This window comes from Dama dama, chromosome 5, assembly GCF_033118175.1.
Source record: "Dama dama isolate Ldn47 chromosome 5, ASM3311817v1, whole genome shotgun sequence".
Classification (NCBI taxonomy): Eukaryota; Metazoa; Chordata; class Mammalia; order Artiodactyla; family Cervidae; genus Dama; species Dama dama.
The window spans coordinates 19,750,079-19,775,850 of NC_083685.1; the positions used below are offsets into that span (position 1 = coordinate 19,750,079).

The 25,772-nt window shown below is 42.4% G+C and overlaps 1 protein-coding gene and 1 pseudogene across 3 annotated transcripts in view; both read right to left on the minus strand.

The window, feature by feature from the left end:
* CLIP1 (CAP-Gly domain containing linker protein 1) overlaps nucleotides 1–25,772 on the minus strand; it is a 115,259-nt gene that overhangs the window by 63,941 nt on the left and 25,546 nt on the right. For all 3 annotated transcript variants that reach the window (XM_061141989.1, XM_061141990.1, XM_061141988.1), the window contains exons 2-6: nucleotides 19,625–19,808; nucleotides 15,931–16,502; nucleotides 5,594–5,718; nucleotides 4,153–4,375; nucleotides 220–417 (exon numbers count right to left, since the gene is read on the minus strand). In XM_061141989.1, the coding sequence (XP_060997972.1) occupies nucleotides 220–417; nucleotides 4,153–4,375; nucleotides 5,594–5,718; nucleotides 15,931–16,502; nucleotides 19,625–19,709 (1,203 nt within the window). In that variant the 5' untranslated portion in view covers nucleotides 19,710–19,808. The remainder of the gene's footprint in view (nucleotides 1–219; nucleotides 418–4,152; nucleotides 4,376–5,593; nucleotides 5,719–15,930; nucleotides 16,503–19,624; nucleotides 19,809–25,772) is intronic.
* On the minus strand, nucleotides 7,258–7,712 carry LOC133055740 (large ribosomal subunit protein eL30-like; annotated as a pseudogene).

The following is a 25,772-nucleotide window of genomic DNA, read 5'->3' on the forward strand; positions in this document are numbered from 1 at the left end:
TTATGATGATGCAAACTGGTACCCAGGGCACAGCTTTCAAACAAGCCCAGGAAAGACATCTATGCTCATTTCAGCACGCTCGAGATCAGCTCCCTGGCTCCGAGCACCAGGTATGCTGCCCAGCCTCATCCCTCAATTTAGAAACTGTCACCGACTCCGCGACAAGATCAGCCTAGAACCCGTCACCATCTCCGCCACAAGGTCAGGGCCAGACTTTACCTGGTCATGTCCGTCCCGGGCCAGGGCGAGCTCCTGCTCTATCTCCCCCACGTGGCTCGTGGCCTTGGCCACCTCCGCCCTCTCTAGATCCCGTTCGGCCAGCAGCTGCTCAATATGCTGCTGCTTCTCCTTCAGGGCCTCCTGGAGGGCGGTGGTGCCGGAGATCTTCCTGGCATAACGGGAGGAGGTTTCGGTCAACTGCAAAGGAAAGTTAAAGATGTGAAGGGCGATGATGCCATGAGGGATGCAGGGAGGGGGCGGCGCATGCAGTGCAGGCGTCTCCTTGGCAAAGTAAAAGCGCTGCCCCTGGCTCGCATGCTTGCCCAGGCTTAGGAAAGGTTTTCCATCGTGGAAACAAGACGGCACGTGCCTCGGGCCTGTCAGTGTCACAAAGAGCCCACCAATGTAAAGAGGCCACAGAAAAACCAGAAAGATGTTTGTGGCTCAAAATCAAAGGTGCCCTGAGCTGGGCTGAGGGGGCCGGGTGGAAAAAATCTCTCAGGACCCAGGTCACAAGCTTCTCAAGACTCCACTTCTGCCTGGACTTCATGAATAGTTATCTTCTCATTAAGACAGTTTGGCCAATCTTCTGTTCCTTAGACTTTAGGATGAGACTTTTTTCAACTTCTTGAGCTTCTACACACCATTAAGTGACCACGATGTCACCCATGGAATCACAAACCTTCCTTCAACTAATTACATAGTTTACACACTTGGAACTTTGTGAGATTTTCTTCACTTTTCTTCTAGAACGAAAGGCAGAGGTGATTTCACCCAGGGATCCAGCTCTGATGACCTGATTTCCAGTCCCCAGAAAGATTTACAAGGATGAGATGAAAAGGAAACTTGTGTTGTGCCTTCAAAGCATGTGTGAATGGGTGAGTGAGTGTGCAAGTACACACACAAGAGAAAGGAAAAAAGGGCACGGGGCGGGGCGGGGGGTAGAAAAGGGGGAAAGGAGAAGTTCATGAAGAAAGAGAAGCAGGGGGAGGAAGGAGAGAGAAAAAGAGTGCATGAGAGGGGGAAGGGGGAGGAGAGCAGGAGTTGAAGGAGAGACAGCAGCGGGGTGGGGGCGGGGGGGGGCGGCGTGGAGAAAACCTCTTTCTGCTCTCATCTCTGCTGTTTTACACAGCAGACACCTCCTCAAGGTACCTAATTGTCATGTGAAAACACAGAGAACAGGACCTTCTGTTAAAGAGTTCAGAGGTCATTTGGACAAGCTGAATAACACTCTTCCAGGCTGGGCTCTGGGGGGCTGGGAGGGGCTCCAGAAGAGGCTGCAAACCCTTGGCCAGCGTTTGTCCGAGGCCCTTTACCGAGCGATCTCTGGCTTGAGGAGAATGCCACTGTTTCTACTGAGAGAAATTTCTTGAATTACGTAAACATATGAGGGGGAGGGGGATTTCCTGTTCTCTCTTTTAACCACCTGACCTTGACTTTCCAGTTTCACTATGTGGTTATACTTTCTCGTACTAATATTTCCTCCCTTTAAAAAAAAAAAAGAAGAATTATTTATTTGGCCGTGTCAGGTCTTCATTGCGGCATGCAGGATCTTCATTTGTTTCAGCACGTGGAATCTTTAGCGTGGCATTTCAACCCTCAGTTGTGGCATATGGGATCTAGTTCCCCAACCAGGGATCGAACCCCGGGCCCCTTGCATTGGGAGCATGGAGTCTTAGTCAACATTTCTTCCTGAATACACTAAATCCGAGCTTCCCAAATCCTGCAGGGAGACACACCCCAGGGTGCTACAGCTAACTCGCAGGGGAACAGTGACACCTGTTGGACATTATGCAAACTACTAACTGGAGGCAATTCAGCTTCAACCTTGGATTGTATTTACAATGATAGTACAATCCTTTCAGGCACATGTCTCCAAAGCTTGGTTTTGGCCACTGCCAGGACAAAAAGCCCAAATCAATGTAGCACAGAAAATGAGGGTAGCAATGTTCACTACGAGTCCAAGGTTTGATAGGATGTGCAATGCCCACGAGGAGCAACCTAATAGTAACTCATTGTGGTTATTTAAGAATGAATTACAAATACTATTTTTGCTTTCAGCTAATGAGTATCATTTTTTTTTTGAATAGTTACTAAACCATGAGGACATAAATATTAAGCTGTTTGGACTGAAATACTTAATAAACAGAACTGTTAGCTATTTTTTTTGGCCTATGGGCACTGTGAAAAAATAACAGAGACTCTAAAGGTTCTGTGGAACCGTGCTAAATACTGTCAGAAGATCATTTTGCATTCAAGAATCTTTCAGCTTTTTTTACATATGTACAATGGATCATATTGCTGAGCTGTATTTTTAGGAAATCATGCATTTGATTATCCTGTTTTTCACATATTCATTTATGGTGATTTCTGGTTTAGAAACTATAACCACTCGATATAAAGAGATACAAAAATAAGCTGCTTTAAAAGGCAATGAGACTCATTTCTCTTTTGCTAGTTTTCTTCAAAGAGGAATCAGAACTGGTCTACAAAATAAGAGGAGAGGTTGGGGGGACAGGAAGAGCTTGGGGAATCTCCAAAGAAATGGACACAATTGTAATATAATAAAAATTGCTCAAAAAAAAAAAAAAAGTAAGAAAGAATTTGGAATCCAGAGTAGACATGTCCACAGAATTGCTCCTGAATTAGTCCTGAGAATGTAAACTCATGTCCTGAAACGTAAACTCGATGTCCACATTAGAGCTGGCTGACTGACTCTGAACAAGGCTTCATCCAAATAGAGGGTTTTCTTCACCTCCATTTCACTCAGACATTCTAAGAGTTCTTGTCAAGCTTTTCTTATCAAGTTCACTTGTAATTTACACGCTGAAGATGCAGGCTTTTATATGAGCAGAATGACAGAGTCCAAGCAGGTACCTGTATCACCTGAACGTAAGGGGAAGAAGTCCAATGGCTGCAGAGGAGGGTAGCCCCTGCCATAAAGAAAGATGCCCCCGAAGGTCCCGTCCCTGCCCAGTGTCAACAGAAAGAAGGCCAAGCGAGATCAGGGGCCAGCAGCCTTACTCCCCGATCGCAACACTTCACATTCTAATTCCTGTCTGCAGTTCATTGTCATGAACCAGAGACCCAGAATCCAGTCTGGAGTGTAATCTCACACAGCCATGTCAAATTTGAACAGTATCTGCCTCACTTCAAGCAAACAAACTAAAGGGCAGGGGGTGGGGGTGGGGAAGCAAAGCCAAAAAGTCACTGCTTTGGCCCTAATAAAGCATGACATTAACAAACAGAACAAGATGCTGCCTATTTTGATTCTGATGATTTTATCTTACTGATCAAAGCAGGAAAGGGGGAGAAAGGGAGAGGGAGTGGGAAGGGGAGATGGAGAGAGGTGACAACACAAAACAGGGCCTTTCAGGCATCTTTTCCAGTTGCCTACGTTCTTCTCTGCATCCTCGGGCCTGAGTCAGGAACACTCCACACCCACTGAACTGCTTTCAGTGGGTGAGACTGCATGAACACAACATGAAAATTCTAAGAACATGCCTTTTCTCAAAATACTTTTAGTTCCTAGTCTGACAACAAAGAGAAAGACACCCAGGTCCTTGGAGAAAGGGATCCCTCCAATTTTCCTGTCTTCTGGATGCCAAAATAATATCAGAATAATCAATCATCTCATATGTTAGACTAGGGAGTCGTTACTATCGATTCACCAGCCACTGTGGTATCTCCCAGTCTTAGGAGTCTGAAAGGAGCTGTTCAAAATTCTTTATTTCAAACATGTACTTGTGCTAGAGGTTTGGGTTCTCTTTTGTTGCGAAATGTGTAAGGACGTTCACAAGCTACAGCGAAGGAACATTTCATCCAAGGGCGAGGGGAGGTGTAACCTTTCCTAAAGCAAAGCAGGCGTGCTGATGGGGGTGGGGGGCACCTGACATGCCTGGAATGCAGAGAAAGACAGGAAGGGAGGCTCACCAGTCCTGTCCGGCTGGGCTTGCTGCTCACGGAAGAGGCCACGGAGCTCATGGAGCTGAGAGAGGAGGCGGATGGGCTGCGCTTCATGCTGGCGGGCGTGGTCGCCATCACTCGCCTCACCGCCGCGGCCTTGGCTTTGGCTGGCGTGGTGGAGGGGAAGCCAATCTTGGTGACTTTGTGGACCGGAGCAAACAGGCCGTATTTGGGTTGACACTGAAAATACCTTGAGGGGACAACAATTAAGGACAGGAACAAAAAGCGGCTTAATGACAAGAAAGAAAAACTTGTAACCAAGAGGCTCTCCTGACTCAAACTTGTGACTGGCTTGCTGTGAATTCTACCAACCGGCTGGGGTGCTGCACCCAGCCTGCAGTGTTCACTGGATGTGCAGGCTGATAAATAACTTCAGCAATGTCTTCAAAGACACATGAGGAGACAACAGTGTGATACGCAGAGACGGACTCACTTGTCTGTTGCTAAGATTCTATGTAAAGAGGAAGTCATTTCTACTATCTGATAAACACACAGCAGAAGAGTTCAGCAGCCCAGTGATCCCACTTAATAAAACCTTGCTAAACAAAGGGAAAAAGAAATCAAACAAGCACCTAGCTGTCAGATTCACTCAAGTAAAGGTGGAGAAGTATCAGCTGGTTAGTCAGTTATCAGACTGACACTTGGAGACGTTATGACTCTAGCGAATTTTAACATCTTAATATCAAGAATATGAACGTGATGGCTTCATAATCATTGCAGCACTAAGAGATTTTTTAAAATCTCAAGGCATTATTACTGTATTTGGTGCATAGCACCTATATACTTAAAATCATCAGCTGTAATAAATGCATCCCTCTGGATATTGACAATGAGGGGAGGCCTGTGCACAAGTTGGGGCAGGAGGTCGAGAAGGGCTATCTGCATCTTCCTCTCAATTCTTCTGTGAACTGAAAACTGCTCTAAAACAAAAACAAACAGATACATAAACCCAATGCTTGTTCAGAATCTACTCAGATGCACTGCACATATCACTAAACAGAGTCAGGGGACTTCTCCGGTGGTCCAACGGTTAAGACTCCTTCTTCCAATAGAGGGAGTGTGAATTTGATCCCTGGTCGAGGAACTAAGATCCCACATGCCACAGATCCCATGTGCTGCAGGGTGCGACCAAAAATTTAAAAAATAAGTAAGTAATTGTTTTCTTTAAAAGCACCCACGCACACACGAAATTTTTAAAAACAGAACAAGGTGGGGGGAGGAAAGACAGAGAGACCATCTAAGAGAGAACGACTAATCCTAGTGGAGGGGAAAATCAGTAGATGAGTCTTAGGAAATACAAGTGCAGCTCTTCAAAACGCTCATGGCCATTTTATTGCACACACTGGGTGGGGCTGGCTTGAGCATCTTTACGTGCAGGAGGGAGAGGAAATTCCAACAGCAAATGCACCTTGTTCCAGCAACAGCCCCATCGTTCTTCCCGAGAGGCTCATCCAACTCCACGCCACACCACTCCCCCTTGGCAAAGTCTGTCTCCCCAAAAAACCGGACCACACCAGCCTTCGTGCCACCAACCTGGAAGCAGAGAACAGTAAAAGGAAGAGGTGAACAAAATCCCACAGCTGAATCCTTTGCACTTAGAGCTAGTCATTAATACTGTGTTCCATCATTGCTGTAGGCAGCTCTTCTCTTCACCTTCTCTCCAACTGTTTAAAGAGTTCTCTTCAAAGGTCAGCAAAGGTGACCTGGGTGACTTCGGTTGCTAGAGTGATCTGATACCTGGTATAGTCCAATAATGAAATTGTCCAATAATGAATTCTTTAGAAAAAGGGAATAATTACTATTATTACTATCACTTCATGCCAATAGTAATAATTATTGTTACTCCAGAGGGAGTTTCCTGCTTCAAAATAAATATCTGCTAAAAAAAATAAAACCCTTACATTACTAAAAGAAAAACAAAATTTGTGTATAATCCACTGTAACAATGGCTGTGTTCATTTTCTCAAACTTCCTTTACATCATTACCCATGTAAAGCAATAACATATACATATTAAGGGCAAATATTCATACATCCACACACATGAAATATAAATTCTTCAAAATACTTAAAATATTGATATTTTCTACTGTGAGGCTCTTCATTGCTTCACAACTATTAAAATGACAGTTCTTAAAAATAAAATAAAATAACAGTTCTTCACATTTTATTTTACATGAGCTGGTCAAAGCTTTGAATTTTTTTAAATGTCTCTTTGTCCCAGCTGCTGGTGATATAACATGCAAACATTATCCCATCACCATTTACTAATCCTTCCTTTGCCACTATTTTTGTTTCAGATACTCATTTTTATCACATTCTCTCTCATGTAAGAGAGAGAATAGATCTGAGTCTTTTTACAGTTTCAGAAATTCAGTATCTGTGCTACTGCCATAGCATTTTAATTACTGCTACTTCACAACCAGTATCATATTTGCTAATGATGGTTTTCCTTACTACTCTTCTTCAGAATATTGATCTTTCTTACTTTTAATTAAGCTTCTTTTTTTCTTTTTAATTTTGGCTGAGCCTCATGGCTTGCAGGATCTTAATTCCCCAACTGGGGATGGAACCTGGCCACCTTTTTCTCAATTTAAAAAAAAAAAATTCCCCAATTATAAAAATGGTGAGTCACTGCAGGCCACTGAGAACATCACAAACAAAAAATACATGTTATTTGTGTATTCTCAACACCCAGGGACAGCTGCTGTTGACATTTTGACATTTCACTTTCCCTGCTATATTATGGTAGCTGTTTAGTATTCACAATACAGATGTATCACAATACAGACTTCACTCAGTTTTTGTTTGGGATGTTCCCTTTTTTCTTATTGATTAAAAAAGTAACTCTTTATAATAAATTAATTCCTGAATAGACGATGCATTCTCATGGTTCAAACGCTTTCAAATGTTAAGTATACATCAGGACTTCCCTGGAGCTCCAGTGGTTAAGACTGTCCAATGCAGGGGGCGCCGGTTCAATCCCTGGTCAGGGAACTACGGTCCCACATGTTCGGGGTGCAGCCAAAAATAATATTTTATTTTATTTTATTTATTTTTTTTTAAAACAAGCTCTGGCCAGTTTTATTAAAGAAAAATTGTACATGATTTACTTTTCACCAGTCTCTTCTGACATGCTTCTAATAATATCAGAATCACCTGGATCAATGATAGCCAGTGTGCATACTCTGTAGTATTTTCCACATGCTGTGCCCAATTCAATATTACTGCCACTGTAGTGATGGACACCAGTTTTGGCCAACATGGCGTAATACTCTATTTCAGATTTCCTCAAGGCTGGGCAGTTGTTGGCTTGGATGACCAGTTTCGCTTTGCCTTATCTGATCATTTTCAGAGTCTGTTTGTACCCCAGCACGTACTTTCCACTTTTCATAACCAGCTGGAGCCTAGAGTTGATCGACTCCAGTGACTTTTTCGTCTTCTTTGCAGCCACCATCTTCCTGCTTTAGATGCGGGACACCCCCAACCCAGAGCAGCCGCCAAGATGGCCGGGGAGCGAGAAAAGCCAAAAATAATATTTTAAAAGGTATGTATTTAGAGAAGAGCCTCTCTTCCTAGACTTCTGTCCCTATCTGCCCCCTCTCCCCACCACAGGTAACCTCTGCTATTGATGTACAGTATTTCTTCATGCCAGCATTTCTTCATGATCTAAAAGCAAATGTTGATTCGCATTTTTACACTAAGGCCAGTGTACTATACGCGCTGTCCCGCACCTTGCTTTATTCCACATCAAGTCACAGAGAACGTCCTGCTTGTGTTTACAGCCGCATGTTGTTCCACTGCATGGATTCACTCCAGTTTATTAAATCAGCCCTTACTGGGAGACATTTAGGTTATGTCGGTTTATCTATTTAATAAATTTAAAAGTCATTTGGTTAATTAAAAAAGAGTCCAGTGGGACTGTGTTAAATGTAGATTATCTTGGGAAGATAACCTATTTTAATCAACCTTCACAAAGAACCGGCTTTTCAGTTTTGCCTTTTTGTTTTTAATGTTCTCTATTTTATTTAATTCATTCTTTATCTCACTACTTCCTTTCTCTTACTTCCTTGGGGTTTATTACTCTCCCCTTCCTAATGTCTTAAGATCAATACTAATTTGCTTTTTTTAAAAAAAAATTAGTTTTCTTTGGCTGTACTCCATGACTTGTGGGATCTCAGTTCCCTGACCAGCGGGATCAAACCCAGACCCTTGGCAGTGAAAGCGCAGTGTCCTAACCACTGGACCACCAGAGAATTCCCTAATTTGCTTTTTAATACCAAAGCTATTTGTTTCCAGTTTTCCTCCAAACACAGCTCCTAAGAGTTTGGGATGACACGCGTTTTTTTCCCAGCTATATTTAACCTTTGTTGAGGATGAAAAATATTAAAGCCTCAAAGCCACTGTGTATACTTTTTCTCTGAAAAAGAAACTCTTTGCGAGTCTGATTTGAGGACCCAAAGCAGTTATGGTTGAAGGTACTGCAGGCAGGAAGGGAACGTGAAGGGTGACAGAGGGCGGGTCTGGTGTCACGACAGGCGTCCCTGAGGAAAGATGAAGCTGGAGGCTGGAGAAGACTCCCCGCAGGGGCCGCTGTGTCCAGCGCTGCCACCCACAGCGCACAGCGGAGCGGAGGAGCACTCGGCAAACGCTTGCTGAAGAAATGAAAGGAGACTTCTCCGTAGGGAACTACTCAGCAAAGGCCACTTCCCCACGTAAACCAACGAAAGGAAAAAGGTATGCCGCGGCTTGAGGTTGAATTTGATGGCTCAGAAGTGAGCAGAGGAAGAGCTATGCTAACACAGGTTAAGTGAGCACGGGCTCCGAGGTGGATAGATTCACATGCCGGCTCTGTCTACGGGTGAGTCAAGTCGTTTAATTTCTAAATCTTAAGTTTCCTCATAGGTAACATGGGGATAAGTATAGGACTGTTGTGAGGATTAAATAAAATAACCCACATAAAATTGCCTTGTGCAGTGTCTGACAGATAGGGTAGGAGTCTGACATGTATTAGAAGCCAGTGTGTCCATGCTAAAGAGAGTATTAGTTCCAGATCTGGCAAACTGGACTTTTTAACACACTTCTTGGTAACCATGGAATGTATGAATAGCAACCTGCATAGAACTGGCCTCTGTTTCATTCATCCTCTTATTCCACACCTTCCTAAGCAGCAGACTAACCAACATCACATGAGCAGAACACAGCACATTAGTTAAAGATGAGGCAATCTCTCCAGATAATGTGCTGGATTCTTTGAGGGTGAGTCTAAGTTACTGTCATGACCACTGTTTTTCCAAGAGGCGTCAGACAGGCTGTGGGCTTGTTAAACGAACCAGCAAATTCTCCAGACAAACCACGGCTTCACTCAGTGCAGAAGCTTTATAGCAAATTACCACAAACAATAGATCAGCAACGTTTTCTCTAAATGCAGGTAACAGACTATATGTCTACCCTGAATGCCACAAAGTTTGTTTCAAATGGATGATTGCTGGTTCCTAGAATGGACAGTTTTCGTATCCTTTTCCCTCTCCCCTAACCTGGAATTCTTGACTCATATGACAGATGAAATGCTATCTTTTCCCCTATAAAAGATCCTCAGTGATTATTCAAAATATCCTCAACAGAGACAGAAAGTCACATGAAGTCCTAAATCACTCTCTCTTCCACTTAATCATTTTACAATTTCGTTTCTAAGCATCTAAACCTGATTTTCTAAAGCTAAGTTTTATTTCTCATGTGTTGAAGAGAACTCAAAAGTATTACAGTATGTGCATTTACATTAAGTATAACCCACAATTTTCAAATCTATGTCTCAGGGATAGATAACAAGATTATTTAAAAAAAAAATTTTAGAACATTGAAACGAAAAAATAGGCAAACACAAATAACTACCATTCATTCTCTTTACTTTTGGAATATATATATGTGTGTGTGTCAGGAGTCATATATATATACACATATATATACACACAGACACGTGTTAGGAGTCATATATATTGCATGTACACACATATATGACTCCTAACACTGGTCAACCTAAGTCTAAATTAGAGGTCACTACTGGGGACCTCTAATTAATTCAAACTATATCTCTTAACTCAAACTAGAAACTTGGCTAAAGGAAAACCTACCTGTGCTCATGCTTTAGCAAATGTCAGATTTTTAAATTCTCATTCAGTCATTCAACATATATTTCTTGCATGCCTGGGCCCTTGGATACAAATATAAACCCAAAGAAGTGTTGACCCTGACAGAGAGAAATCCAAACAAACAATTCCAGCAAAAAGTGATAAGCACTTGAAGTTTCTACAAAATGCTGTGAGACCAGAGACAAATACCCTCCTTGAAAACTCTTAGGAAAAATAAGAACTCCAATAAATTCTGCAGGGCTAATGAATGGAAATGGAAAACCTTGAATCCTCTCTCAACCCTCCCATGTATTCATCAAGTCCCAAACAAGCCATTTAACCTCACTGTGCCTCAGTTTATAAAGCTATAAAATGTCCAATGAGTGGCAATGCAGGACTGTTCCACAGGGCTCTCTGAGCAACAGAATTCTGTGAGGTGGCTGCTTAGCTGCCATGTCGTTAATTTAAGCAGCTTAACTTAAAAAGGTAAACATGGCTAATTGGTATTTACCAATACAAATTTAGCCCTGACTTAACACTTAATCACCTGTGAGATGACCGGTCAGTATTTTACGTCACCTCAACTAGAGAACAATCCAGCTTTGGGCAGCTCTATTGCGACAAATTCCTACAAGACAGGTGAGGTCCGCCTGGCCCGGTTTTTATCCTTGGGTCCTAACCGCATCTCCCGTCATACCTTACAGTGTTACTGCTGCCCTCTAAGGGTGTCATTTAAACAGTATTTAAAACACTCTTTTTTTCTTTTCTAATTTTTGGCCACATGTGGGATCTTAGTTCTCCAACCAGGGATCAAACCCATGCCCCTTGCAGTGGAACTATGGAGTCCAAACCACTGGACTGCCAGGGAAGTCCCAACCCTCTGATTCTTTTAACAAAGTTTTATGAGTACCTACTGCGTGCCAGGCATTGTTCTAAGTGCTGAGCATAAAGCAGTGAATGAGACAGAGAGTTTCCAGACTTTCACAAAGCCTAAATTCTGGTCTGGGGAACTGGACAATGAACAAATAAATAAATAAGATCATTTTCAATACATAGAGGGCTATGAAAAACACACAGCAGGGTGAGGTTTAGCAAAGGGTCTAAGACCCTTTTTTGAAGGGTCTTTAGTTGGGGTGACGGGGAAAGGATCCTTAACGAGGTAACATCTGAGTCAAGGCTCAAGGACTTTGAGACATCGGTCATGCAAAGACCTGGGGGCAGAACATTCCAAGCAGAAGAAAGAGCAAACCCTAAAGTGAGAATGAATCTGGGTGCTGAGGTGACAGCAAGGAGGCCAGCGTAGCTGGAGTGGAGTGAAAAAGGAGACGAGCAGAGAGAGCTGAGCTTGGATGCGTGGGCAGGGGCCACAGCATCAGACTCTGCGGGTCCCTGGAAGGAACTGAGATGTTTATTTTAATGCAATGGGACATCCATTAGGGAACACGGGGACAGGGACGGGATAGAGGCTCACGAGGGAGCGGATGTATGTATACACACGGCTGAGTCATGCTGTTGTGCAGCAGGAACTAACACTACACTGGAAAGCAATTATACCCCAATAAAATTTTTAATTAATTAAAACTAAACAGGTGAGCAGATAAATAAGATGTGGTATAACCCTAAAATGGAGTATCATCAGTCATAAAAAGCAATGAACTACATGATGAACCTCAAACACTCTGCTGAGTGAAAGAAACCAGACATTACAAAACTACATAAGATTTGGGGGAATTTATAGGAAATATAGGATTCTCTGGTAGCTCAGCTGGTAAAGAATCCACCTACAATCCAAGAGACCCTGGTTCGACTCTGGGGACGAGAAGATCCACTGGAGAAAGGATAGGTTACCCACTCCAATATTCTTGGGCTTCCCTGGTGGCTTAGCTGGTAAAGAATCCGTCTGCAATGTGGGAGGCCTGGGTTCAATCCCTGGGTTGGAAGAGCCCATGGAGAAGAGAACAGCTACCCACTTCAGGACTTTTGGCCTGGAGAATTCCATGGACTGTATAGCACCAAAGAATTGATGCTTCTGAACTGTGGTGTTGGAGAAGACACTTGAGAGTCCCTTGGACTGCAAGGAGATCAAACCAGTCGATCCTAAAAGAAATCGATCCTGAATATTCATTAGAAGGACTGATGCTGAAGCTCCAATACTTTGGTCACCTGAAGCCAAGAGCCGACTCATTAGAAAAGACCCTGATGTTGGGAAAGATAGAAGGCATGGGATGAGATGGTCGGATGGCATCACCAACTCAATGGACACTGAGTCTGAGCAAGCTCTGGGAGATGGTGAAGGACAGGGAAGCCTGGCATGCTGCTGTCCGTGGGGGTCACAAAGAGTCAGCACAACTGACTGAACACCAAAAATAGGAAATATCTGTGAAAGGCAAATGTGCAGAGATAGAAAATGGATCATTGATTGCCTGGGGCTGGAGATGCGGTGGAAAATGACTTGCAGACTGGCAGGAGGAACTTTCCAGGGGAAGCAAATATTCTAAAACTGGATTATAGTGACTGCATAACTGTGTACATTTATGAAAAATCATTGAATGTTTGGATGCATAAATTACACCTTCATACAGCTGCTTAAGGAACAAAACAGATCCAAGTTAAATAAAAAGGAGGATTAGCTTAAAATTAAGATGGAGGTGATGGATACATGTCAGAGCAGCGAGAATGGGAGGGACTCCCCGAGGGGCTGACAACGCAGAAAACTGAAATGCCATCTGCGTGTCCCACAGCATTTATTTATCTACTTTTTAAAACAAAAGACAGGGACTTCCCTGATGGTCCAGTGACTAGGACTCCACATTCCTAACGCAGGGGGCCCAAGTTTGATCCCTGCTCAGGGAACTAGATGCCACATGCCACAATTAAGACTTGGTGCATTGGTGCAGTCAAATGAATAAATACTTTTTTAAACAAAAATAAAATCTATTTGTAACTGTTTAAACATTTAATAGGAACCAAAAAAAAAAAAAAGAAGAAGAACCACCTGAGGTTGATAAAAGTGCAGAATATTTAATTGCAAGAGTCACACTCATAGAGCACTATGATCAAAAAGTTTAGCCAAGACTCTGGTCTTGGAAGCAGACTAGTCTTACTCATGACCAGTTTTCGAGACAGACTCCTTGACCAACTGCCCCAACTCTCATTTGGCCCTACCCATGGGCTCAGCACGTAATTAACATTAAAAACATACAGATCGTGGCGCTCCACTCTTTAGAGCAGGGGGATCTGGGAAACTCGGAGCCAAATCCTCTTTTGCTAACAGCAGAGGGGGAACCCAGGGCTGCCCTGGTGGTTCAGATGGTAAAGAGTTTGCCTGCAATGCAGGAGACCTGGGTTTGATCCCTGCGTCGGGAAGATCCCCGGGAAAAGGAAACCACAACTCACTCCAATATTCTTGCCTGGAAAAGTTTCATGGACAGAGGAGCCTGGTGAGCTACAGTCTATGGGGTCACAGAGAGCTGGACACAACTGATCAACTAAACACACAAGCATCAAAAAACCTCCAGGGCAACAAAACTGCAGCTGGGACAAACTCAGAGCTGGTACAGAAGTGAACGGTAACTGCATCAGTCACTCAGCTGTGTCTGACTGACTGTGACCCCACGGACTGTAGCCTACCGGGCTCCTCTGTCCATGGGATTCTCCAGGCAAGAATACTGGAGTGGGTTGCCATGCCCTCCTCCAGGGGATCTTACCGACCCAGGGATTGAATCTGGGCCTCCAGTATTGCAGGCAGATTCTCTACCGTCTGAGCCACCAGGGGAAGCCCCAAAGAAGTGAGTATATGCCAAACAAACAAGTTACAGATTGAGCCTTGGTAAACTGATGTGCTGAAATGATGCTCTGAAACATCAACTGCTAAAACTCATGACTATTATAACTCACCTTGAAACTAACAGATCCAGAAGGAACTCCTTGAAGGTAACAGGTATAAAGGGCTGCCACAAGTATGAGGGGACTTGTGAATTCACAGAATGCTACTCATGAATGCTACAGGACTGGGAAGCAGAAGTCTTGAATTCTAAATCTAAAACCTGCCTTCAACGCACTGTATGTCCTTATTTGTAGGACAATATAATCACAAAAACTGCCTGTTTCAAAATTACGCTATCAGTCATCAACTCTACATAACAGGTTCTAGAGTAAAAACACCTAAACTTGAATTGCAGAAACATCACTCTTAAGGTTGTACAAACTTGGGCAAGTGACTATACTTCTTAAGGCCTATTTTCTCATCAGTTCTGTGGTGCTACTCCATTCACTGCTGAAACAGAATTCCCTGGTGGTCCAGCGGTTAGGACTGCTCCCCTGCTGAGGGTCCAGGTTCGACCCCTGGTCAGGGAACTAAGGTCCCACAGGTTGTTGCAGCCCAGCCAAAAATAAATTTTTTTAATTAAAAAAAAATAAAGGATCCACTGCTAAAACATTAAATGAAATGCATGGGATACTTCAAAGACTAACAGCCATGTTTCTTTTCCTTTGTTTTTTGAAAGCAGTTGAACAGATATAAAGGATATTGAAAGAGCACAGGGTCAAAGGCTTCAGACAAATGTCATGCCGTGAACTTAACAAAAGTGTTGAAAAAGTAAAAGTAAAGCTTTAAATTTTCAGTGAGAAAAAGAGCTACCATCTCTTGAGTGCTGACTGCTAAGAATTATATATGCATCATCTAATGATGAGATGTTTGGATAGCATCACTGACTCAACGGACATGAACTTGAGCAAATGCTAGGAGATAATTAGGAACTGGGAGGCCTGGCATGCTGCAGTCCATGGGGTCACAAAGAGTCAGACATGATTTAGCAACTGAACAACAACAACATCTACTTTAACCCTCACAACAATGCTAGAGGTTAGCACTATTATTCAACCTTGTTTTCACAGACAAGAAAACTAAGAAGTTAAATAACTTGCTCAGGTCATAAAGGCAGAGTTAGACTCACCTTGTGTTTTTAGCAGTGCTATACTGCCTCTTATGTAAAACAAACAAAAAAAGAATAAACCAATTATCATGTCAAATTCGGGGATTCTCAAATGTATGGCATATAGACCGTATACATTGTATTTCCTGCTTTTTTAGCACAACAGAACCTAGTGTACATCTCCTTCCTTTTACTGGACCTAAATCTGATAGTTTAAAAGGCACAGAAGTTCTGAAATAACATCCTGTGATGTCTGAGTTTTCCAAGACACTCAAGGAGACAGGATCTCATATTTATCCACATACTATTCTGAAAGCAAAAATTAAAAACCAGAGAGGAAAAAAAAAACCCTTTGTTAAAAAACATCTCACTCCACCTCTCAGCTTGTTTTGTCAAATAAAGCTATCTTAATATTTACAAGCTAAAAATTCAATATTCTTTTAGCTAAACTGGAAGACAAAACTAGGTTTGATCACTGCAAACCTATGCTTACCCTATGTACAAACTACATAGCCAGTTTCTAATCTGTTGCATATTCACACAAGTGGAACCAGAAAACCTGATTATTTTCTCTAGAAATGAGTGAACAGAACAGATTCTAAGCCCACACTTGTGTATTTCATCCCCTCGCCAGTGATTATCTCTCAAGTCAACACGATGACCTCGGAAGGTTTCTACACTTACCAATACTCGGTCTCCGATTTTGAGTTCTCTCTCTCCTTTCTTGATTGAGCCGGCCTCTGAAAGGTTGGAGATAGATTCGCTGGTGGTTTTTGTAAGGTTGCTGATCTGAGATGTAGCTGAAGGTTCCTTTGCAGTTGGTTGGGATGATTTGTGGGGAATATTTGAGGGGGTGGCTGGGGACGAGGACGCCATGCTGACTGCTGAAGTGGACAGAGGCGAAGTCGCCCTGGAAGCGTGAGTCGTCTGCGGGCCATCAGCTTCATCCTCTGCCTGCACCTTCCTCGTCAACTTTGAAGGTCGGGTAAATATCCCCTTTAGAGGCTCACACTGGAAGTACCGAACTCCTGCTACTGAGCCATCGTTCTTGCCTATGGGCTCATCCAAAACGATCCCGGCCCACTGGCCTGGTGCAAACTGGGTTTCTCCCAGGAACTGGATAAATCCAGGCTTATTCCCATTCACCCAAACTCGCTCCCCAACTCGAAAGTCATCCACAAACTCCTCTTGTGTCTCAGAGGACGGAGTGCTTGATGCTTTTTCACTGGATATTGTTTTTTCTATTGGAGTGGCAACTGCAAACAGAAGAAAGGATCAGAAAAGATTCAGTTTCATATTTAAGCAGACAACTCCTAAGTTAAGGAAAATAAACTAGAAAAGAAGAGTCAAAAGCAACAAAAGGAGCCACAATACTTCAAGAGATGCTCCGTTTATCTTTTTTTTTTTCAGCAAGGAGGTAAAAAGTATTAATATTTGATCCATCACTACTGTTTTCAATGCTATCAAAACTCAATGAGCTGGTAAGACTTAATCCTTATTTGTAATTTAGATTGGAAGAAGTCAAAAACAAGGGGGAAAAAAGTAGTCCTTTTCCAAGAATTTGTAACATAGGTCTGATTTCATTGCTTCCCCATATCCTGCACAACATTAGTGAACTCAGACCCATTGAAATGGACTCTATTCCCTCATTTGAGAGGTCACCTAGAAATGACAGGACTAGGCCAATAGTCACAACAGAGATTCTCCATTAACTTGACACAGGAGGAGATTTGTTGCTGGAGTCCCCACCATCACTGTTCCAAGACTATTCTTTTGTTAGCAGAGGTGGAAGCTCCGGCAAGGAAGAAAAGAGAGCCAGACTCCCTGTGAAAGCAAGATGACTTTGCGAACTCTACCCGACGGTAAAGACAGAGTTAAAACTTTGCCAGAAATGTGGTATTTCCACTAGAAATACACTCATGCATCCACCCACCAACCACTGATTAAATATTTAGCGTGAACTGGCAAACAGAGCCTGAATTCTTAATGTCTGCCATTTACCGGGCATATCCTGATCTTAGGATGTTACATGACCTGAGTTTTTTTTATCTGTAAAGGGGGAAAATAGTGTTATCTTGATGGTTTTTTTCTTCCCAAAATGAGAATTAAATGAAATAATGTATTTATTCATGTTATACATCTTTTTTGAGTTCCAACCACTCCAGAACTAGTCCCAGGCACTGTTCTTAACTGGGGACAAAGCAAGACAGTATAGTCTGTGCCTTTGTAGAGCTCCGAGTCTAGAGGTAGAGAAGCAGACAGTTAAGAGACACACCAAGTCATTTCAGGTGGTCTAAGTGCTGTGGAAGAAATAATGCCTTTGGGTAGAACAGTCAGGGAAGGCCTCCTGGAGGAGGTGACATCTAGTCTGAGGTCTGATCAGCAGGAGTGAATCACACAAAGCCTGGGGAGCAGAGTGGCCTGGCTGGCTGAGAGTGGGTGCTGAGCATCTGAGCATCCTTTTACCCTACACAGAAAAGGAGACTGGAGTTTCTGTTTGTGGAGGGTTTTTATTGCTGTTTTTTTTAGAAGACAGTGGGTACTCTCAGATAGAACAGATAATAATCTGCCAAAGATAGGGGCTAGTTTTTTTTTTTTAAGAGTTAGTGCTAGCTTTGCACATCAACATTCTTCAGAGTGCGGCAAGCATGAATTTCTGAAAAACCATCTTCATAAAAGTGTCTTGAATTCCTTGGCAATGACTTCCTTTCAAGCATGTAAGTTTTAGTCTTAATAAGCTACTTTAATCTCTAATGTGTGCCAAGGAAGGCTGGGGAAACCAAGTTGAATCACATATGATCCGTGAACTCAAGGACTCTGTATGCTAAAAGGTGTGCACAAAAAATATTAAAAGTGAAAAAGACAATTCTAACAGGGGTTAAGTATAACAGTGGATGGCTTCATAGAAGGTTTGGCAATTGAAGGGGTCTTAAAAGAGGAAAGATTTTGAGGAGAAGAAGGGGATGCCAAAATTAGAACTGATTTCCGCAAGGCTAAATAGCCCTGAAATAAGTCCATTTCTTCACAATCCTTTGCCTTATCAGTAAAGCTTTCTTTTTATGGCCTCTCTGAAAAGAACCAGGTTTTATCCTGATACATACAATGTAAACAACTCATCATCTCTAATCAGTCAATACTTACTGAACTCCTGTTACATGCCAGGAAATTTTCTAGGTGTGTAGATGGAATATAGCAGTGGAGGAGGGGAAAAAAACACAACGATTCATTTCCTCAAGGAAGCCCAATGAATGTCTTAATGAAAGAACTTGAAGAAACAATGTTGGACTTAAAAGATTATGGTGGGCACCTGTCTAGAACGGCTGAAAACCTAAGATTTATATTTAATAGTGCATAAATCACATAAAAAGATGACAAAAGCAAGCATCAGATGCCCTCTCCTCCTGCCTCTCTGATCATTATGGGTGGAAATTCATAAAAAAAAATCATTAAGTGGAAACGGTAGAGGAGGAGATGGAGAACAGATGAGGAACAGGTTGTTAAAGATAATCAAAGGCACGGGTTCATCTATAAACTGCTGAAGGCTTCCCTCATGAGCCAGACTCGAGCCGCTGTAGTACCTGCTCCCTGATGACAGTGGCCAATTTCGGGTCAATGACTGTCATCATATCTTTTAAGTCTGACTAGTCTTTGCTTTCTCTACATATCCCTAACCCCCGAGGAGAAAGGTCCTGATGGGCTCAGGAAGATACATGGGGAGGAAAACTGAAGAAATACTGTAACACTGTCAGGATCAAATACTGAAGTGAACTTGACAACTATTTCAGCACCGGTGCACCAGGGATCCCTAACCTCTGGGCCACAAATGAGTGCCTCCTGTCAGGTCAGCGGCAGCATTAGATTAGAAATAAAGTACACAATAAACGTAAGGCACGGAATCATCCCCAAACCCACCCCTCCGCCAAGTGTGTAGAAAAACTGTCTTCCATGAAATCAGTCCCTGGTGCCAAAAAGGTTGGGACCGCTGCCTTACACTGAAGAAATGAAATTAAGATAGACTCTTCATTGAATAAGACTTCTAGATAGAAAATTTGGGACTTCCCTGGTGGTCCAGTGGTTAAGACTCCATGCTCCCAATGCAGGGGGACGGGGTTCAATTCCTGGTCAGGGAACTAGATCCCACATGCCACAACTAAGACCCAGTACAACTAAACAGATATTTTTTTAAAAAGACTTCTAGATATAAAATTCTATGCCTTTTAATTGAAACTTTTTCAAGTATTTTCAAGAATATGATGTTCTGTAAGACTGTCTTCTTACATTTTTCAAATTTTGATTTGTCAAATCAAGAGTTTCAAATAGAAGTCTTCACATAGGATTAAAATTTACTTGCTGTTTAAAGAGAAACGTAATGCATTACCAGCAGCAGGTGTCTTCAAGGCTGTGCTTCCAGGCTTCAGGATCTTGGTGGGGGCCTTAAGCCCGCTTGGTTTTAGCATACTCATCGCCTTCTGTGTGTCAGGGCTGTCTCTCCGTTGCCTGTTGCCACTATCTTTCCCCGGTCCTTGATACAACTGTGGGTGATGCTATAGTGAAGTCAGTCTCTGGGTTAAATGTGCAAAGAGATAAACAGGAAAAGAGTTTAGAATCTAGAGAAAGAAAATAGAAACAATTATAGAAAGCCGCTTTCACAACCTAAACTCTCCCTTATGTCTCCACAATGAACCTAAAAACCTAGAAAACTCCAGATATCAAAAAGATTGAAGATGCTGGAACTTCCTGGTGGTCCAGTGGCTAAGATTCCACGCTCTCAAAGCAGGGGGTGGCCTGGGTTCAATCTTTGGTCAGGGAACTAGATCCCACATGTTGAAACTAGGAGTTCACAATCTACAACTAGAGATCCCTAAGCAAACAAAAATATTTTTTAAAAGTCTTTTAGAAAAATGAAGATGCTGTTGAAATAGATTTAAAAGCAATTTACTATCCTAAAGACAAGAGGCTAAGGCTGGCAATATGCTCACTTTTCTTTATAGCATCTAATAATACCAGTTCAGTACACTGCCCAAAAACCACATAACCCATAAAGAAGTTCAGAAAAATGCCCACCAGACTTAACAGAGTTGGCTTTCAGTTTTCACTTCATTCACTTCTTTGTTGCTTAAGATTTATGAGCACAAGCCTATATTAACTATATATATATAGTTTAATCCACAGAAATACATAATAACTCAATATAAAACCACATATATGTTAAATGAGAGAGAGGGTTCAAAGGCAAACTCTGTAAGAAGAAAGCCGTATCTAGAAAGTAATAAAGAAAAATAATCTTTATTCTGTTTACAGAAACACAATCATCTGATTTTTTTTTTTTTTTTTTGGTTTTGTCATACATTGACATGAATCAGCCATGGATCTACACGTCTTCCCCATCCCAATCCCCGCTCCCACCTCCCTCTCCACCCGATTCCTCTCGAAACATCCCACCCTCGCCCCCTCCCAGAGAGTCCAAAAGTCTGTTCTGTATTTCTGTGTCTCTTTTTCTGTTTTGCATATAGGGTTATCGTTACCATCTTTCTAAATTCCATATATATGTGTTAGTATGCTGTAATGTTCTTTATCTTTCCAATCATCTGATTTAGTCAAGACCAAGCATGAATCTACAACTTTTGGGCTCATGCAAAACTGTACCTTGTCATTTGCTCTTTAAGAGAGAAGGTCTTTGGATTTTGGAATAGAGAAAAATATTTCTAGACATAATACCTAAGAAAACAGAATTCAAAGAGAAAAATGCTATTTACTGACACTCTCTCAAATGATTGCATTCTGTGATTTTTTTTTTTTTCCTGCTAGTTGAGTTTGGGTGATGAAGCACAGACTTCACTCTCTTTTACAAGCAATGTGCAGCATCAGTAAACAACACAGCCAGGGCTGACAGAGGTGCTGCTGTGGCCCCATGACCCCTGTGGCGGGTTGAATGGCAGCCTCCCCAAAAGATACCCATCTGGGAATTCCCTGGTGGTCCAGTGGGACGAGTCTACATTAACTATAGGCTAATATTAACTATATTAGTCTATATTAATGGTGGGAAACCATGCTCTCACTGCCGGGGGCCCAGTTTTATCCCTGGTTGGGGAACTAAGATCCCACAAGACATGAGGCAAAAAAAAAAAAAAAAAGGAAAATCTGTTGACCAAAAGAGATATCATCTGGAATCTGTGAACAGACCTTGAGGTGAGCGCCTCCTGGATGACCTGCATGCCCTAAACCTGAGGACAAGTGTCCTAATTAGAAGAGAAGAGCACAGAGGAGACAGCCAGGTGAAGACGGAGGCAGGGATTAAAGCCATGTGTCTACAAGCCAAGGGTGGCCAGCAGCCACTGAAAGCTAAGAGAAAAGCCTGAGATGGATTCCCTGAGATGGATTCTCCCTCAGAGCTCCAGAAGGAACCTACCCTGGCGACACCATAGTTTCAGACTTTTGGTCTCCAGAGCTGGGAGAACAGATTTAAGCCACCAGGTTGGCGGTCGCTTGCTATGGCAGACCTGGAAAACTAATACAGCCATGTACATTTTTCTAATCAAAGCTAATCAGACTGAATGGAAATCAAACCACGACAGCAGCTTCGTCAGGCTCACTCTGCAGATCTCCCATGGTTCTTGAGAGGGTTCAAAATGGCACAAAAGTGGCTTTATTTTTTTTTTAAGTCAAAGGTAAATTGTGCAGTTTGAGAGAAGATTGTGATTAACAGATACCGAACCTCTGTGAACCCTGAAGACAGTGGTTGCCTATTCTGACTATTAACACAAAATTCCCCGGCTCCTTACTATCACCACCATCACCATCGCTGCCAGGATTGTGGCAGTGGGCTGGGAGTCTCTGCACCAGGTCGGGTGGTTCTGACTCAGATTTGAAACCATGTGCTTTACTGCTAGATCCTCACCACCCACAGTCTGTCAGATGCAAGCAGAGGTACCTGCCCCTGCTACTGCCTTAGACAGATGGAAGGGTTTGGCTGAGTCTCCTCTAGACCAGGGGTCCCCCAACCCACCAGGTCACAGACTGGTTCCTCTTAGGAACCAGGCTGCACAGGAGGTGAGCAGCGGGTGAGCAAGCAAAGCTTCATCTGTATTAACAGCCGCTCCCCATCACTCATATTACCTCCTGAGCTTAGGAAAACAAGCTCAGGGCTCCCACTGATTCTGCATTATGGTGAGCTGTCTAATTATTCAATTATATATCACAATGTCATAATAATAAAGTGCACAATAAATGTAATGCACTCAAATCATTCTGAAACTATCTCCCACCCCAACCCGGTTCATGGAAAAATTCTCCCATGAAACCGGTCCCTGGTGCCAAAAAGGTGGTTTGCACGTGCAAAAAATGTTTGCGGAGGATGGGCATAGGCTAAGTGCAGGGTACCAAGGGGTCTGTGTCTTGCCAACTCTTCACCCTGGTCCAACATCATAAAGTGATGCCGATCAGGGAGGGAAGGACAGAACAGATGGAGGAGGCACAAAGGTCCTGGAAAAGCTATTACAGTGGTGAGAAGAGAGAGTGAAGCATTCCTTAAAACATCTCACTCAGGCGCAACAGTGAATTCTTGAGCTCACGTCAAGTGCTCCTCCCTACAAGAGAAATTCTGAAAACCGCCACAAGTGACTAGGTCAGCCTCAGCCAGTTTCAAACCTGGCAGCTCAACACTCTAAGCTCACAAAATGCTGCCCCCTAAAAGCCTCGGCCTAAGAAACAGAGGTGTGTTGTTATCAGGAACCTAAGAATGGTCATAAACTCAGGGTCTTTAAGTCTTCTGTTGTCTAATCTTTGTGCCTCTGGCTCTCAATCCACCTGAGCCACTTGAATCCCAAAGCAGGGGAACTGTGACCAAGATTTAATGAAGGAGAAAAATCTATGTCTCAATAAAAGAATTAGGAGCAACATCACCAATGTTGGCTTTTAAATCTTCCAATTTAAGTTTCTTTTTCATGCATTATTAATGCATGCCATGTCAGGCTTGCTTTTGGGGGGGGAAAATCAATTTACTGAGAAACAAAAGATCAAAGTTCTTGGTCATGGTACCCACAAAATGTAATGACCCAGAAACGATTGCTCTGCACAATGTTTCAAGGTCAGTCAATGTCATATTGAAATGAATCAATTCCAAAACACATGCAAAAAGAAAAGAGATATACTTGCCTCACTAACACATTGAGAATATTTGAAATTCTAATGCTTATGGTCACTTAATCAAGAAGTTTGGATCTAAGGTAAGACCGCCTCCACCCTCTCAACACGTGAAGACTACACCACCAGAATATTATCATTTAGAAATAAATGTTATCCTTATTATCCCAGTTGAGCCTTATAACACTATGATGTGCGTACATGCGTACTCAGTCATGTTTTACTCTTTTGAGACCCCATGGACGGCAGGCCCACGAGGATCCTGTGTACATGGGATTTTCCAGGCATGAGTTCTGGAGTGGGTTGCCATTTCCTACTCCAGGGGATCTCCCCGAACCAGCGATGAAATCTTCATCTCCTGTATTGCCTGCATTGGCCAGCAGATTCCTTATTGCTGAGGCACCTGGGAAGCCCAATTATTTTCTTTTTTAAAAAAATTTATTTATTTTGGCTGCGCTGGGTCTTAGTTGCAGCTTGAGGGATCTTGTTGCGGCATGTGGGATCTAGTTCCCCAACCAGAAACTATGGTTACTCAGACTTGGTATCCCGCAGCTATTTCCTTAAAAATGAATCACGTGAGCCTGTTACTTCAAGGAAAACAATTATTTGTTGACAAACAAAATTCAAGTTATTCACACATCCTCTGTGAACCTGAGAGTGTCTCCATACTACAGGTATTTCTCATGAGATCGACAATACTAACAAATATAATTATATTGTATAAATGAAATATGCCAATATTTGTAAGATCTCATAACTCAGTGAGTCAATTTTTTTCCAACCAACCATGTATAATGTTACAAAATCACATTCATTCTAAGCACAAATTAGACCAGTGGATTTTTATGTAATGAAAGAAGTTCATTCATACAGTTTGAGATTTCACCTTTAAGAAACTACAACCTATCAAGTTTTTGGAGAAGTATTAAGAGAAAAAAATCCATAAGTATCTGAAAATGCTCTGCCTTTCCTATAAATCTGAATAAGGCCAATTTTCTTCATGGACTTCAACCAAAACAATGTATCACTACAGTTCAAATGCAGGAGTTGTCTTTTACTAAGCTTGTCTTCTGTTAAAGCCAGTCATTTAGAGATATTGACAAAAATGTAAAACAATGCCATCTTGTCATTAATTCTTTTTTTTACTTTAGAAAATAGCTACTCTTCATTAAAGACATATAACATGTTAGTGGGCTTATTATTATTATTTCTAATGAATTAATAAATATTTTAAAATATTTTCAGTTTTAATTTCTAATATAGTAAATATCAAAAGATAAAACCAATATAAATGAAAACTCTTTGGAGACCTCAATTATTTTTAAGGATGTACAGGGGTCCTGAGGAAAAAACATTTGAGAACTGCTACCGTAAGCATTTTTGCTTTACATTTTGAGCCACAGAGGGCTTCCCAGTTCCTAAGCGCTTCCAGAAGCATGTGCTTCCCCTTCAGATCATTTTTAGATCTGGAAATCAAGTTAGCAAGTACAGGGTTTACCGCTGTATGACCTGCATTGTTACAGCACTGTGCCAGGGGCTGAGTGATGGAAGAAGCCTGAACCTACAATCTATACAAGACCAGATGGAGGTATGGAAAGCAACGTGAACACAATGATGAATTGACATTGGGGTATCTGTTTACGTAAGACGGACATTCCTCTAAGGCAGATATAAGATGGAACGGAGCTACCAGCACTTTTCAAAATGTGCAGCAGCAACAGCATCTCCTGGGAACTTGCTAGAAATGCAAATTATTTGGGATCTTCCCCAAACCTACTGAAATGAACTCTAGGGGTGGGGCAGGCTATCTGCATTCCAAGCCCTTCAGATAGTTCTGAGGCTGACGTTTGAGAAACACTACTGAACAACTGATAAGATCAGAGATTCATTTTCTCAATTACACGCACATGAATCACCCACATGACCACACACGAATCACCCACGTGACCGATTTGGCAACTATTCCTATAGAAGTCTTGGTGTTTTTGTTTCAGATTTTTCACTCAGTCCTGAAAGCCCTTTCCAAGCCTGGTGGTTTGGTGGTTCAGTTGCTAGGTGGTGTCCAACTCTGCAACAGCCCCTTGGACCATAGCCCACTAGGCTCCTCTGTCCATGGGATTTCCCAGGCAAGATCACTGGAGTGGGCTGCCACTTCTTTCTCCATTTCCAAGCCTACTTATTTTCATCTGCTGAAACCTTACTCAAGGGCCAATTAGGGACGCAGCTGACCCACAAAACCTTTCACCAATGAAAATGTGTTCCTCTTTCAATTTCCCATAGAACTAAGTCTTTATCTCTTTCCTATCACCTGGCACGCCGAGCTGGGTCTATATGGCCATAGATTCTGTGTGTGTACGACTGTGTGTGTTCAGTCATTCAGTCAT